Source organism: Ornithodoros turicata, chromosome 7, assembly GCF_037126465.1.
Source record: "Ornithodoros turicata isolate Travis chromosome 7, ASM3712646v1, whole genome shotgun sequence".
In the NCBI taxonomy this organism is placed as follows: domain Eukaryota; kingdom Metazoa; phylum Arthropoda; class Arachnida; order Ixodida; family Argasidae; genus Ornithodoros; species Ornithodoros turicata.
In genome coordinates, this window is record NC_088207.1 from 37,746,241 (window position 1) to 37,759,951 (window position 13,711).

General features: G+C 46.2%; 2 protein-coding genes across 3 annotated transcripts; one reads left to right on the forward strand and one right to left on the reverse strand.

The window, feature by feature from the left end:
• Positions 1-1,919: 1,919 nt before the first annotated feature.
• LOC135400592 (uncharacterized) lies at positions 1,920-2,621 on the reverse strand. Its single transcript, XM_064632428.1, has one exon. The coding sequence runs from the start codon at positions 2,619-2,621 to the stop codon at positions 1,920-1,922; it is 702 nt and encodes a 233-aa protein (XP_064488498.1).
• A 1,194-nt stretch (positions 2,622-3,815) lies between these two features.
• Positions 3,816-13,649, forward strand: LOC135401003 (uncharacterized). 2 transcript variants are annotated; one of them, XM_064633092.1, is made up of 6 exons: positions 3,816-4,106; positions 5,271-5,369; positions 7,454-7,610; positions 11,037-11,136; positions 11,206-11,273; positions 11,712-13,649. In XM_064633092.1, the coding sequence occupies exons 1-6, from the start codon at positions 3,856-3,858 to the stop codon at positions 12,000-12,002; spliced, it is 966 nt and encodes a 321-aa protein (XP_064489162.1). In that variant the 5' UTR covers positions 3,816-3,855; the 3' UTR covers positions 12,003-13,649. The 2 variants fall into 2 exon arrangements, with proteins under 2 accessions (XP_064489162.1, XP_064489161.1); XM_064633091.1 differs by having other exon boundaries at positions 3,823-4,106; positions 11,037-11,273.
• The last annotated feature ends 62 nt before the right edge of the window (positions 13,650-13,711 follow it).

The following is a 13,711-nucleotide window of genomic DNA, read 5'->3' on the forward strand; positions in this document are numbered from 1 at the left end:
GTCGAAAAGTGATACACTTGTTTCGTCTCTGTGACTATTAAAAGTTGGTCGGGCCGGAAACTTATGGAACCACCCTCGTAGCAGGCGGCAAAGCCTTATATACAGGGTGCTCATTTTTATCCGTTACAGACATAGAACCCTTATTAATTCTATGACTACAGCAGGTTTTGCAGGTGGATTCTACGGCCACGCGGACATCCTCTCGAAAAGAGTATGTAACTACAAGATGTCTTACCAAAAATTCGCTAATTATCCCTTTAATTAGGAAATTTCGGGCAAAAGCGAGGTAGCGGCTAGTATAACTTACACGTTATGCTATCTGTATGGTTCCAGGTTTTCGGAGTTTATTTTTGGCATATTTGGAGGGTGTTTTTCAGAGTTTATTATGTTCCGAGGATTCTGAGTTTTTCGTCTTTTATTTATCATATCTCTGTTGATATCCGAAGTCAGAAGAAAAAGCTGTGAAAACGACATAACAATAATAATAATAATAAAGAAAAAAAGGAATGAGCCGCTGCTTCTCCAAAATGTTATGCTTTTATGCTCCTCTGTTATGCTGCGGAACCGACAAAAAACGACATCTACGCCCGATCACCTCGCGACGGGAACAACTCGGAGTCCTGAACATCAAGCTGCCCTTTCATAAAGACAATTTGTATGCCATCTCTGTTTCCTTGTCTACTTGTGAGGGGAAAGCACGATAAAAAAGAAAAAGGAACCCAAGGCGATAGACATTTTTCAAGGAGACCTCAGAAATGACTGAGATATGGCCTCAGAATGCCGTCATGTTGAATAGTTTCGCTAAATAAGGTACCCTATAGATCTCTACCCGAGAAACGTCATGATGACGTTGGTAGACAGACTGAAACCGAAACAAATCGAAAGGGGAGGGCTTGGTTCCACGAATGGGCACTTGTTCGTTGCCTCCTATTGAAAGAAAAGGAGGATCGAAGGTCGCGTCCCTTTCAGGGACCATCGTAGTCCCCTCAAGACCGTGGCTTTCGGGTGCGACCTTGTTCGCCCCCTAGCTTCGAGTGTAGTTCAACTCTACCAAATTGATGGCGCTGTCGAACACTATGACGTTATTTGTTTACAAACAGGGAGAGGTTTATTCAGTGGCCCCAATGGCGAATTACCTCTAGACTCTAGGCAAGGATTCACCACATTACACTGATGATTCGCGCGTTTGTAGGGGGTAAGTGAGGTCAGCCAATGTCGCAGTGGTTGGTATACCGCGATGCGAGGTAGCCTCGAGCGACACCAAAGGAAACGATCCAACCAGTCATCAAGGCAGTGGCCAGTGGCGTAGCCACGGGGGGGCTAGGGGGGGCTCGAGCCCCCCCTACCTGCCACGGACCGATCCAAATCATGCCAATCCGAGGAGAACGTCATATATGGGGGGAGGGGGGCATGGTGACGATCGCGAAAGTTCTTGCAGATCAAGGCGTCTATCTAAGCAGCACACTTGAATGGTTTTCAATGTATGAGCTTTTCAAAATACTTCGAATCTCATGACATCACCTCATTGGTCATGACAGCCTATACATGTAATCGTATTGTGAACGTCGAATCAACTCTTTTTTTTTTTTCATTTCGCACTCCGCAGTGTGCACAAGTATGTGTGCGTTGCCGCACACATGATCAGCCGGGTGGGGGGGGGGGGGGCAGAGGGGCGAGTTTTCGTATCGAGCCCCCCCTACCTTGGAGGTCTGGCTACGCCACTGGCAGTGGCGTCGCTAGGGTACGCGTCACCCGGTGCGGGAGCTCTTTGCGTCACACCCCACCCCACCCCGTGCCTCATTAACGTACCTTTCCGTACCAGGCGATTCATGATAAACATACGAGGTGTGTCCCAATGAAAAGGTGACTGCTGTCAAATAAAATGGAAGGCATCAATAATGTGTAATTTTTATTATGGGTCATTCAAAGTAGTCCCCCGCCGACTCAATGCACCGCTGGAACTGCCCGTAAAACCGCTCGAAGCAGTGCCTGAAGTCTTCCTTCGGTATGGCTCTGAGAAACTTCGTCGCAACGCCTTGAATGTCCTCTATGGAGTCATGCCGTGTCCCCTTCATGGCCAACTTCAATTTTGGGAACAGCCAGAAGTCAGCTGGAGCCAGGTCTGGGGAGTAGGTGGATGATCGAGGAACACCGACGTAGTATTTCGTGTTTACTGTCCGACCCTGTATAATATATTCAATATGAATTATTCCCTTTGAATCAAAGAAAACGGTCATGAGTTTTTTGACTCGACTCTTCTGCATTCTTGGCTTTCTGAGCTTCTCGTCATCTGCCGACCTCCACTCGGCGCACTGCCGTTTGGTCGACGGTTCGTACTGGAAGCACCACGTTTCATCGCCCGTTATGATGCTTGGGAGGAATTCAGAATCCTCTGCTGCGGTTACCTGCATGTCTCTGCAGTGCTCCAGTCCGGCGCGCTTCTGACCGCTTGTCAGGACATGAGGCACAAATCGCGCGCAAAGCTTTCGTTTTTGCAGGTCTTCCGTCAAAATGCGATGCACGCTTGTTTTGGGAAGGCCGGTGAGCTCCTCAGATGAGTTGTACAAAGATGCATCGGTCTGAAGCAAGCACTTCCGCAACTCTTTGCAAGTTTTCTTCATTTCGGGATGTCTTCGGGGCTACCGGCCGTGGATCATCTTCCAGGGCATCCCTGCCGTCACGAAACCTCGAAATCCACCTGAAGATACTTTTACGACTCATTGCCTCAGTTCCATACGCAGTTTGGATCATCTCAAAGGTTTCTGTTGCAGACTTTCCCAAGTTGACAGAAAATTTCACATTGGCACGCTGCTCCATCGTTAAAAAATATACACAGCGACTGCATGCCAACACAATTCAAATTCAAATCCGGCGGTTAAAATGTGTCAACCATCTGAAATTCAATGAAAAAATGGCTAGGAAGCAAGCGAGCTGGTGAAGATGATGCATAATGTAAAACCCCGAGACTAGGGAACACGAAAGGACAGTGTGTTTGACTTCGTGTTTGTGTCTGTCCTTTCGTGTTCCCTAGTCTCGGGGTTTTACATTATGCATCTGAAATTCGCTTCGGCCAATAGCTGAGGGACTGCGCTACGTAATCCATGTGCTCGACAAAAAATAGCGCGACAAGCACGCTCGCGAGCGCGCCAGTCACCTTTTCACTGGGACAGACCTTGTATTGCACCACACTCAGAATAAAAAAAAAAAAAGTGCCTTGCAGAAGGCCCCTCATGGTGTTTTTGGCGTCATCGTGCTACAGAGAACGGGAGGAAGCGGCAGTATTGGTGCGGCGCGTCACCCCTTCCGTCACTGCACCCGGTGCGGACCGCAGCCCCCTAGTGACGCCACTGCGTCAAGGCATGGCTTTTCTTGTTCAGTTCTCTACTGAAACCCACAAATGCGTAGTTTTTCGGATAAATCAGAATAGACGATTTCAGGAAATCCTAGTGTTCCTTGCCCACGCGTTGTATCGTGAGAGATCACTGTCATGAGCAAGGGAGAACAGTCCTTATCGCATTTCGTTTTCGCTGATCTCGACACCTGGTAGACAATGGGAAGGAGAGATCAAAACAATTTGGAAACCTTCTCCTCCTTTCTAATAAGCAAGTTCCCATAGTTCAAAGCAGCGCAAAGCTCTCTGGGATTTTCTGAAGTCGTCGATTTTCCCGCGTACGATTTTCGGATTTTTTTCGGATAAATCCGAAAACCAGGAACATTCGGTAAGTTCGTCGGAGTGGTCGGAGTAGAGCGCCGCGGTGGATGATTCAATATGGCGCGCTCCCCTACATCCCAGCTTCGGACGTTTCCTTCTAAATCCTATCCTGTGAAATATGCAGGAATCGGCAGGAATATGGAATGGATCGTTGGAGTGGGAACACGTGGGTCACGTGCGGCCACTTGGGGTGTCGGTGTCGCTGCGGTCGTTGTGGCTGCCTGGCGGCCTGGCCTGGCTGCCAGACCGGTCAGACCGCAGAGGCTATAGTTGGGCTGTCAGCTGTTAGTGGTGCTGTGAGGCTAAAGCACCGAAAAACGTTAATCATGCGTCCAAAGGACATTGTTGTAAGGCAGCCTGCTGTTGCAGACGGTACCCTGGTATGGGCAATTGAGTACGGCTGCTGTTGTTTTCGTTGGAATAGCAGGAGATGTAGTGGCAAACTGTGGTTTCTTTTGAGGCAATTCTAAAATTGTTTAGATATTGGATGGTGGTAGTATGGAACACAGTGTTGGAGACATATAAGGTGACTTACGCGGGCCCCACCGTTGACCTTTCGACAGGGTCACAGCGAAGGATCAACGGTGGGGTCCGCGTAAGTACTTGGAATCCTGGTACATACGCAGTGTCTCATCCGTCTGCAACACCAACCGCGACCCCCGTCCGGAGCTACACGTACCTACTTAAATAGCCCTTGTTTGTTGTTCCTTCCTTGTTCTGTTCCTTCCTTGTTCTGTTCCTTACTGATGTCTTCCGCATGGAGGACGAAACGTCTAAGACACACCTGTTATTCTGTTGTCTAAAGCCGGTGCGCTATATTTTTTTATCGTGACCAATCCTGGCTTTTGGAACATCTTTGCATTTAAGTGCCTGCACTCAGCGTGGGTCTCCTCCACAAAATCATGGCTGTTGTATACCCATAACCGTTCGATTGTTAAAAATGTGTATCCCTCCAACAGTTTTCAGATCTTATTCCAGTGAATTTATTACGAAGCAGGCGTGCCACCTATCTGAAGCAAAAGGTTTCTGAAAGCACTGTTGGACTTTGTATGACCAGGCAGCTTTTCCTAGCTGTAGCGTATTCGGTTCTGCCCTGTTGAAATTGACACCGTAATGGTTGGGTCAATACGTTGCATAGGAGGTTGAGTAACAGATCTTGCCACGTGACAAAAATGGAGATTATTTGTAGCATCCCTTTGGTTTTGCTACGAATGCAAGCGACAATGCCGGACTCCAAGGAGACTGCAGGCTAACATCACGCTGTCCGCCTCCTGATGAATCTCCACTCTAGGGCATGCCAGTTTCCCCACTTTGCATATCGGTTTTGGTTTGCTGTTGTCTTCAGAAACAAATTACTTCTGCAAAATGAACACGAAGGCCGCATTAGGTATTAGGGATAGATATTGTGTTTGGTACAATGTTCGCCTGATTTAATTCTTTTTTTTCTTTTTCCCGGGTTGTTGCGGAGTCTCCCTTTAAGAAGCTGTTGTACTGCATTGATTTTGCAATCACTAGTATGCTAGTGTATCCTACATCAAAATAATTTTCTACCTTGCAGTGAGAAAGAAAGGCTTTTGACAGCTTTAAAAAAACATGGAACAGCTGACTTAGAAAGGCTTGCGGCAGAAGTGGGCACAAGGGATGCTGTGGCAGTCAAGTAGGTATCTGTACACGGTATAATCATGAGAACTACACGATACAACGGTGTAAAGACATTGGATTACGTTGTTCACATTAGTAGACATTTAAATTTGGGAAGGTAGATGAAATACTTATCAGAGTGAACTCTCAATCAACTGAGCACCTCTGGCAGCCATCCTGAGCAATGCCACAGTGGGAGCCATCCGTACGATATCTAGAAGCTTTGTACGGATTCTTTACGTACCAGCTTGAAGCTTTTAGTAAGCTTCCCCAAGCTATTCCCGAGGATATCCTAACGTACAGATCAGGGTTGCGGAATGGGGTCTCCCATTCCATTCCATTCCTATTCCATTCCAAGGAATGGAGATTTGCGATAATTCCATTCCTTTCAATTCCTCGGAATGAAAAGGTACGGTCACTTCCCACTCCTGGAATAGCTTGGCAACCCAATTCCATTCCGTTAATTCCCTCAATAAAAGAAAAGGACCGGTAACCATACTGGCAAGTCCAGCAGTGCTAGAGGAGGTTAACATTACCAAGCATTGAAAAAGCACAAAGACAAAGTTATTTCACTCTTGACTGTGCGCAGGTGCAGTGCAAAGGGTGCGAGGGCAGAAACCAGCACGTTGAAACCAAAACTGCCACCGGGATACCCAGACCATTCCATTCCCATTCCTAGGACAGTTTCCGCCATTCCAATTCCATTCCGGACTCTGCTGAATCTGGAATGATTCCGAAATCATTCCAACTCCGGAGTTGCAACTCCGCAACCCTGGTACAGATACAGCATAGGCTATGCATGGGCAGTGTTTATTTTGTGCTAAACCCTAAAACTTCAGGCTCTAGTTATAAGTAGAGTTCCGTGTTTTTGGCATTTGCCGAAACATGCCAAAAACCACCTGCCTAATATTAAATGAAGAAAAATAGCATACGCTCTTTGGCTGCACGTTGAACATATGTTTATAAGTCCCAAACGTCGCCACACCAGCATTGGACAGCTGTTTCGGCCTTATTGGGCCTTCATCAGCAATGCGTAGGTGGGCGACGTTTGAGCGAGTGGCGTCAGAAGGTCACGTGGAACGTGATGTCCTCCCGTCAGGGTGAGTGACTCACCTCTGAAAGCCCAATGCGAAGCCAGTAAAGTATTAAATGAAGAAAAATAGCATACGCTCTTTGGCTGCACGTTGAACATATGTTTATAAGTCCCAAACGTCGCCACACCAGCATTGGACAGCTGTTTCGGCCTTATTGGGCCTTCATCAGCAATGCGTAGGTGGGCGACGTTTGAGCGAGTGGCGTCAGAAGGTCACGTGGAACGTGATGTCCTCCCGTCAGGGTGAGTGACTCACCTCTGAAAGCCCAATGCGAAGCCAGTAAAGTATTAAATGAAGAAAAATAGCATACGCTCTTTGGCTGCACGTTGAACATATGTTTATAAGTCCCAAACGTCGCCACACCAGCACTGGACAGCTGTTTCGGCCTTATTGGGCCTTCATCAGCAATGCGTAGGTGGGCGACGTTTGAGCGAGTGGCGTCAGAAGGTCACGTGGAACGTGATGTCCTCCCGTCAGGGTGAGTGACTCACCTCTGAAAGCCCAATGCGAAGCCAGTAAAGTATTAAATGAAGAAAAATAGCATACGCTCTTTGGCTGCACGTTGAACATATGTTTATAAGTCTATTGTCTTGGAAATTCAGCATGTTCCAAAAAACTCCGAATTATACTTTTGCATATGGTGCTAGATGCCAGAAATGCCGGTACCCAAATGCCTGTTAGTTCCTCCGGGGCATCACCTTCCTTACTTTTCCTTCACCACGTGTCCAGGTGGAATGCAATGAATTAGGAATCTAGCTTTACTCAGCATCTCCTATTCGTTGTATTGGAGATTAGATGCTTGTACGCATTTTTTGTTAAAGATACGCATGCTATAGTTTGATAAAAAGCTGCTAATAGTGGTGTGCGTGTGCGATAACCATCTGTCATTGGTGTTGCACTTTGCCATGGCACACATACAAACAACTTGTCGCTGTAATGCAAAGCTAGTGTATCCCTACTTTGGAAATATTTCACATCCGTTTTGTCTGTGGTGCGTTCCTTCTAGGGGCTTCTTGGATGTACGACGAAGTCAGCTGCGACGTACCGCCTACCCCGTGAAGTCTGACCCCGTTTACACATACCTGCACAACTGGCAAATGTACATGCACAGGGCAAAGAATCCAAAATGGAGAACCACTGACAGAGCCCAGATCTTCACTGAGGTACTGTGACCTCCCCTATGAAAGTGTATGAAAGGTATGAAGGGTACGAAAGAAAGGGTATGAAAAAAGGGAGATTTTCTTTGCCCTATTTTTTAAGTCTTGCATCGCAAGATAAATTAGGGTCATACACAACCAGACTTATGCGTAACGCGTTACTAGTAATTGCATTACTTGTAATCAATTACTTTTTTGAGTAATTTTTCGAGTAATCAGTTACTTTTTGGAGTAATCGATTACTCAGTAACTGATTACTTTTCCGGCAGAGATTAACTTATTTTTCAGATGTTCTGCCCCAAGTCAAGCACCTCGTGCCGTCAGCCTTTATTGGATCATTCTACTATAGCAAGTACAGGTCATTGTACTAACGTTCTGGAATTTCAGGGTCTCTCTCCCTAATCTTTTCCTACACCAGTATGGTGGTACCTGAAGGTTCAGAGGTTTAGTGAGTCATGGGGAGGTTCCAGGCAATGTTCTTCCACAATCGGGTCAACATCTTCCCGGACGATAAATACAGTAGACGTACAGATCTACCTGTCCTAAGTGTTTATGTTTTTCGTGTTATTTCAGTTGTTCCGCTATTGAACCTTTCTTTCTGTCCTTTCTTTTTTTCTGGGGCACACAAAGACAGGTATAATTTGTGTGAATGCAGAGTAACGACCGGAGTAACGCGTTACTTTTTTACTCGTTACTCAATTACATTTGGAGTCGAGTAATTGGTAATGGTAATCAATTACTTTTTGCGCATAAGTAACAGTAATGGTAATCAATTACTTTTTTCGAGTAACGGGCACAAGTCTGTATACAACCATCAACAGCATGTGTCGTGGCAGTCTGAACATGTTGCCACCCAAGAGTTTAACCAGCTGAGCATTCATTTCGTTTTAGAAGCACGAAAGGTACCTCAAACATACAGGGTGTTTCACCGAATGTGAAATAAAAAATCGTGCACATTGGATTTACCCCATTGCATTGTAAAATACATTCGCTACTGCTTTGGTAGCTGAAAAAAAATGAAATGAAACACTCCAAAAACATTGTTGTGTGGTTTGCAAATTGTCGGCTGAGCTGAGGGAGGGGGTGCGACCCCCCTTGCCCCCTCTCGGTACGCCCATGATGGTGAGGGAGGAAGGCAACCGGTCGACCAATCTGTGCATCGTAACTACCCATTCGCATTTGTACCTGCCGCCGTTGTACCCTTGGCGGCTGTGGGCAAATACGGCCGCAAAAAGAATGTGCGTGTCCCACTGTTGGGCAGAAGACGTGACGTCGCAGACTGGCAGCTGGTGGAAACAGCTTTTCCGACTTGTGCTGTTGAAAGCTCTCTTGCAGACCAGGATTGCGCCTTACACTCATACTTCTTGTGCAAATATTTATCCCAGGGAAGGTCGTGGCTTTGTGGCATATATGTGATCGTACGGAGAATGAATGATTTGAGAAGCAGCTGTTTGGGGATCAGTAGGTGTGCACAAGGCTTGAGCTTGTATTTGAGGTCTGAGATGCATAAAAAGGTTCCAGACGACGCTGTGTAGGAGTTTTTTGGAGCGTTCAACCTTCATGCGTGGGAGTGCTCTATGACATGGGACAGTGGTAACCGTGGCCGAGGTTACGTCTAGCAGAGTACTGTCAGGCTTGGGAGCAAGCCTTAGGAGCCAGCATTTTTTTCTTGGGTGGATACTTACGTATTGGGTGTGCGGACATTTCGTGCCTCCCCTGTCGGAAGTGCGTCCCTGAAGTGGAGAGCAGGATCACATGCTTGATTGCTGCTTTGGCAGCGTATCTCCTGCAGTTTTCTTTCGCTGACCTTCACTTCTAGCTTCGTATACGAGCCCTTAGATTTTGTAATTTCTCGTGCGATATATCAGCTCGTTTGATACCAAATTAAGTTTTCTGAGACTACATACAAGCTTCGGATTTTAAAAGACCACGTAGTCCAACGCCGTCATTCGCATCATATGGCGCAATGGAGATTTCAGAATTCTGTATCTTCCATGAACGCAAACTGTAGTTCCTGGTGAAATCCTTGTCAACAACGTATGTCTCGCATTTATAGTGACATGACCACAATTTACTGTGTGCTTTGTGGTTGTTAGCTTCTAAAAATCACAGTGCATGTTGAGAATCTCTCTGCATACTAGAAAATAAAAAGTTTTAGCTTAAGTAGCAAACTAGTCAGCTCAAAAAGGTATGCACTGTTGTGATTTAATGTGTGTCAGTTAATTGTGAATTTTGTCTGCATTGTCACAGAACCATAACGCTTGCTGTTTATAGTTAATTACCGGTCAATTATTTGTCGCTCAACTCCTGGATACGCCGTTTTATTTTGCATATATAGATTTTTAAAATGTTAAGTGCAACACAGTATACTAAATTTCAGGGTTGATGGTTGAAAATGCATTTTTCTTGGTTGCACTTAGACATAACCTAATAAAAATACATGTTGAACATCAGAGCAAGCTCATCGTGTGCTTGCCACAGAATATTTGTTCCGCAAAAGCAGTACAGGAGTGAACACTGACCTACACATTGTGCAGCCATTCGAATTAGACGAAGTACAGATATCGCAAGAAGGAAAACAGAAGCAGTCTCCCACAACCGCACCGCAGGTTTAAATTAACCGACAAGTGATCATTATTAATCGATCATTACTAAGAGTCTCATGGGCATGCCTACTATTAGCACGTAAATTGTTTCTTAGCTTTCTTTCAGTCTTTTCATTCTTCATCCTTTCACTATTGTCTTTGCCATCTCACGAACCTATTCACAGCTCAAGCTGCATGGATGAACCAGTCATGAGGCAGGCTCGTTGAGTAGTAAAAGCTGCTTATTAGGGCAAGAAAATTTTAAAATATGCAACACCAGGCAACAAGCAGAATAAGAAAGAACAAGGCTAAATGCGCGAGCTGTGCATCCAGCTAGCATATGCCGAAGCAGGCAGGAGTCACATGATCCTACTTTCTCTGCGGAAACGACGGCAGCACCCCTCTCTCCAGTGGTACAGCTCACGCCCAGTATGCTTCTTGACCTGCAATCTCACCTATACAGAGTAGACCTTTTTACAAAAGCAAGCGCCACCTGTGCTACGCAAGGGCTCATGGGAACTTCTAGCGCCTTAGAGTATTACGAGACGACCAGAGACGTAGGTAGATGAAGAACAACAACATTCCCGGGGTGCGCAGCAGCACCATCAGCCGGTGTGAACCACAACCGAAGCAGACGACGGAGCAGTGTCGCTCAAATTTCCCATGCTGCTTTGCGCCACACGCTTAGTGGCGCATGCATCTTTCTAAAATCCTCTATTCCTTGAGAAATCGGTAGATTACTCTTTGTCGAAGTGCAAATTCCTTCCAACTGAGTGTAGTAAGAGATGCATGTGCGACTCCTCCTTTGTGTAAAAGATGCTAATGAATGCAACACTCTGCATTACAGGTAGTAGCTACATGTGCGGAGAAGGATTTTCCACAACCAGCCCATGACCTGGAGCCAAACTTTGGGGAGCTCTACCACTACTTGGCAGATGTAATGCAAGGTCAGGTTCCTGCAGAGCTCTCTTTGGCCGATAGGTGTGTGCTGACGCACCTCATGAGATCGGTTGCAGACACTGTGAAGCAGATGGACCTAGAGGCAGAGAAGCATGCTTTGCAATGTGCCGTTACTCATGTTGAGGTAAGCATGTCGCATTGTCTTCGTGTATGAGCTTTCTCGGGTCTTCATATCACTTAGACATTCATGAATACATGCATTTTTTGATGACTGAATAAGGCTACGACAGCAAATTGTATGGCATTGTTACTGCGCTGATTGTTTCAATATTATGGGGGTTCGGGGGGGCTGTTATGTTATAACATGGCAGAGTGCCATTATGGCACCGAATTGAGTGTGGGTAAGTGTCCCAAACCAACTGACAGCTTCACTTATTATGTGGCGGCTGTATTTACGGTTGAGACATTGGGTGTAGGACTGTCAAGGGAAAAGGAATATATTTGTCTGCTTCAGTCCAATCCAATCTAATATTTTGATAGTCACACTTAGTCTCGTTGAAGTTACTTTCACTGTGCCTATAAGGGTATATTTGAATTAACAGCTTCAGAGTTACTGTTTCAGAATATCAGCGTATTGGGTAAATCAACAGCAAATGCACAAGTCACGGCAGAGTCCTCCAAGGATGCGGGTAACAGTGACGAAGTTGATCCGTCTCCTAAAACTAAACCAGCCCTGACAGTAATGGCAGAGGATGACCTCAGCCGTAGGAGTGAGTCATTTCATGGCCAGCCCCGATTTCCACCTTGGAAGACTAGAGTGAACAATGTTAGTGCTACGTGGAACCCTCTCCAGATTGCTCCTGATGTGTTGCACCAGGAGCATGCACACATCACAAGTATGTGGTTTAACTAGTGATGGTCTCCACAGAGCTAGTATGCCAGAAGTCCTTCCACGGTACCGAACATTAATAAAATGTGATAGATTGCAGTCTCCACAGACAACGGCGCCTAAGTTACACATGGTATTGTACTGTTTAAAACGACTCGGGCAGCCTCGCACTAAACGTTAAACTCAGACACATAACATTTCTTTGTTCTTATATGCTATGAAAGTAGGTCAGCCTTTCGCGCAGTCCCTCAGCTTTTCCCCTCGTGCACTTAGAACGTTCTCACTGAATCATTCCCAAATAAGGGCCCACAACAACAGCTGCACATGAGGACCACGTGCTGTGGGCCACCATACTGTTGTGGGCCGTCTGCGAACACCCCCTTATGCTGCTTTCTGAGTGGACAGATGCGTTGTCCCATGCTTTCTTCAGCCTTTTCTTTCTCTCATGCGCAGAGACATACTGTCTTAGCGTATACAGAAGAGGTGGAGAAATAGACTTGCCTATGACGAACCTCACTATATTGTACAGTGTATCTGTATCTGTACATGCTGGTAAGGTTCTCAAGTTGAATGCGTATGCCATCCTGTAGCTTATGGAACGTTCACAGTGTTTGTCACAGTTTGTTCACCTATAAATAGGCGATTTCAGATATTGCCCTTGTGCTCTGCACGGGGGCCCTCCGTCGCCCAAGTCACGCGCATCACGCAATGCGTCGTGGGAAATGGTTTACATTCGTGCTCGTCTGCCTGCTGCTCGAAGGTGCGGGAGGTGAATGAGAGAGAAAACAGAAACCGTTTGCGTTCTTCTTCTCTCTGACTCATGAAAACTAAATCCCAAGGTGCAGCGGGGCTTTCGCAACACGGCGCTCTCTGGTGGGCCATTCATGCAATTTCTGAAATCGTCTATTACGCCTGCTAGACTTCGCATTGATGTCTTGATCGACTTCTGTCCCAATTTGACGAAATAAAAAGTTTTGGGACCTTTTGTGCTACTAGGGAGGTTACAACCTCAGCACCCACTCCGGGGCGCAAGGACTTCGGATAAATGTGGTGGGGACGTTACTTGCTGATTCTGACCTATAGTGTGGCCGATGCCGATGAGGCCTATTCTTCCGCCCACCTATTGATCTCCTACCCTCTTCGATGCATCGTGAAGCGATCACTTTCTGATAGAGCTGGGTTACGCAGACTTAATTGCAGGATCGAACCAGCAAAACGAACATAATGAATGAACATCGTTACTATGAAGACGAAGCGTAAAGAAATGTACGAAGATAGGTAAAGGGAATTAATGGGCAACACTAAGTGATTTACGTCCCTCGGCCTTGTCTTGGAGTTCCTCAGTGTATGACGTCACTAAGCTCGGCAAAGGAAGGGATGATGTGCCTATACTATGTTGCTCCCGTAGTCACGGATTGACCATCCCTTTGCATGGTGTGCGCTATAACGCATGCATAACCGCACGATGCGTTTCTCCAGCGGTCGGCCGTAACGATGGTCGAGCGGTGATGAGCAGAGTGTATGAGCTATCGCAGGCTTTGTGAGTGCAACAACAAATGGCTCAGTGAGTGCTTATATTGCTGCAGTATCTTGTTCGTTATAATATGTTATCACGCAAAGGCACCCTGGTTTGAGACTTTTTCACTTTTAATAAAAGTGTTTATCGAGTCACGTAGAGTTTCTTTCCTTGAGAGAGTATAGAAACGTTCGCATGGGACGCTTGCCGCTGAGAA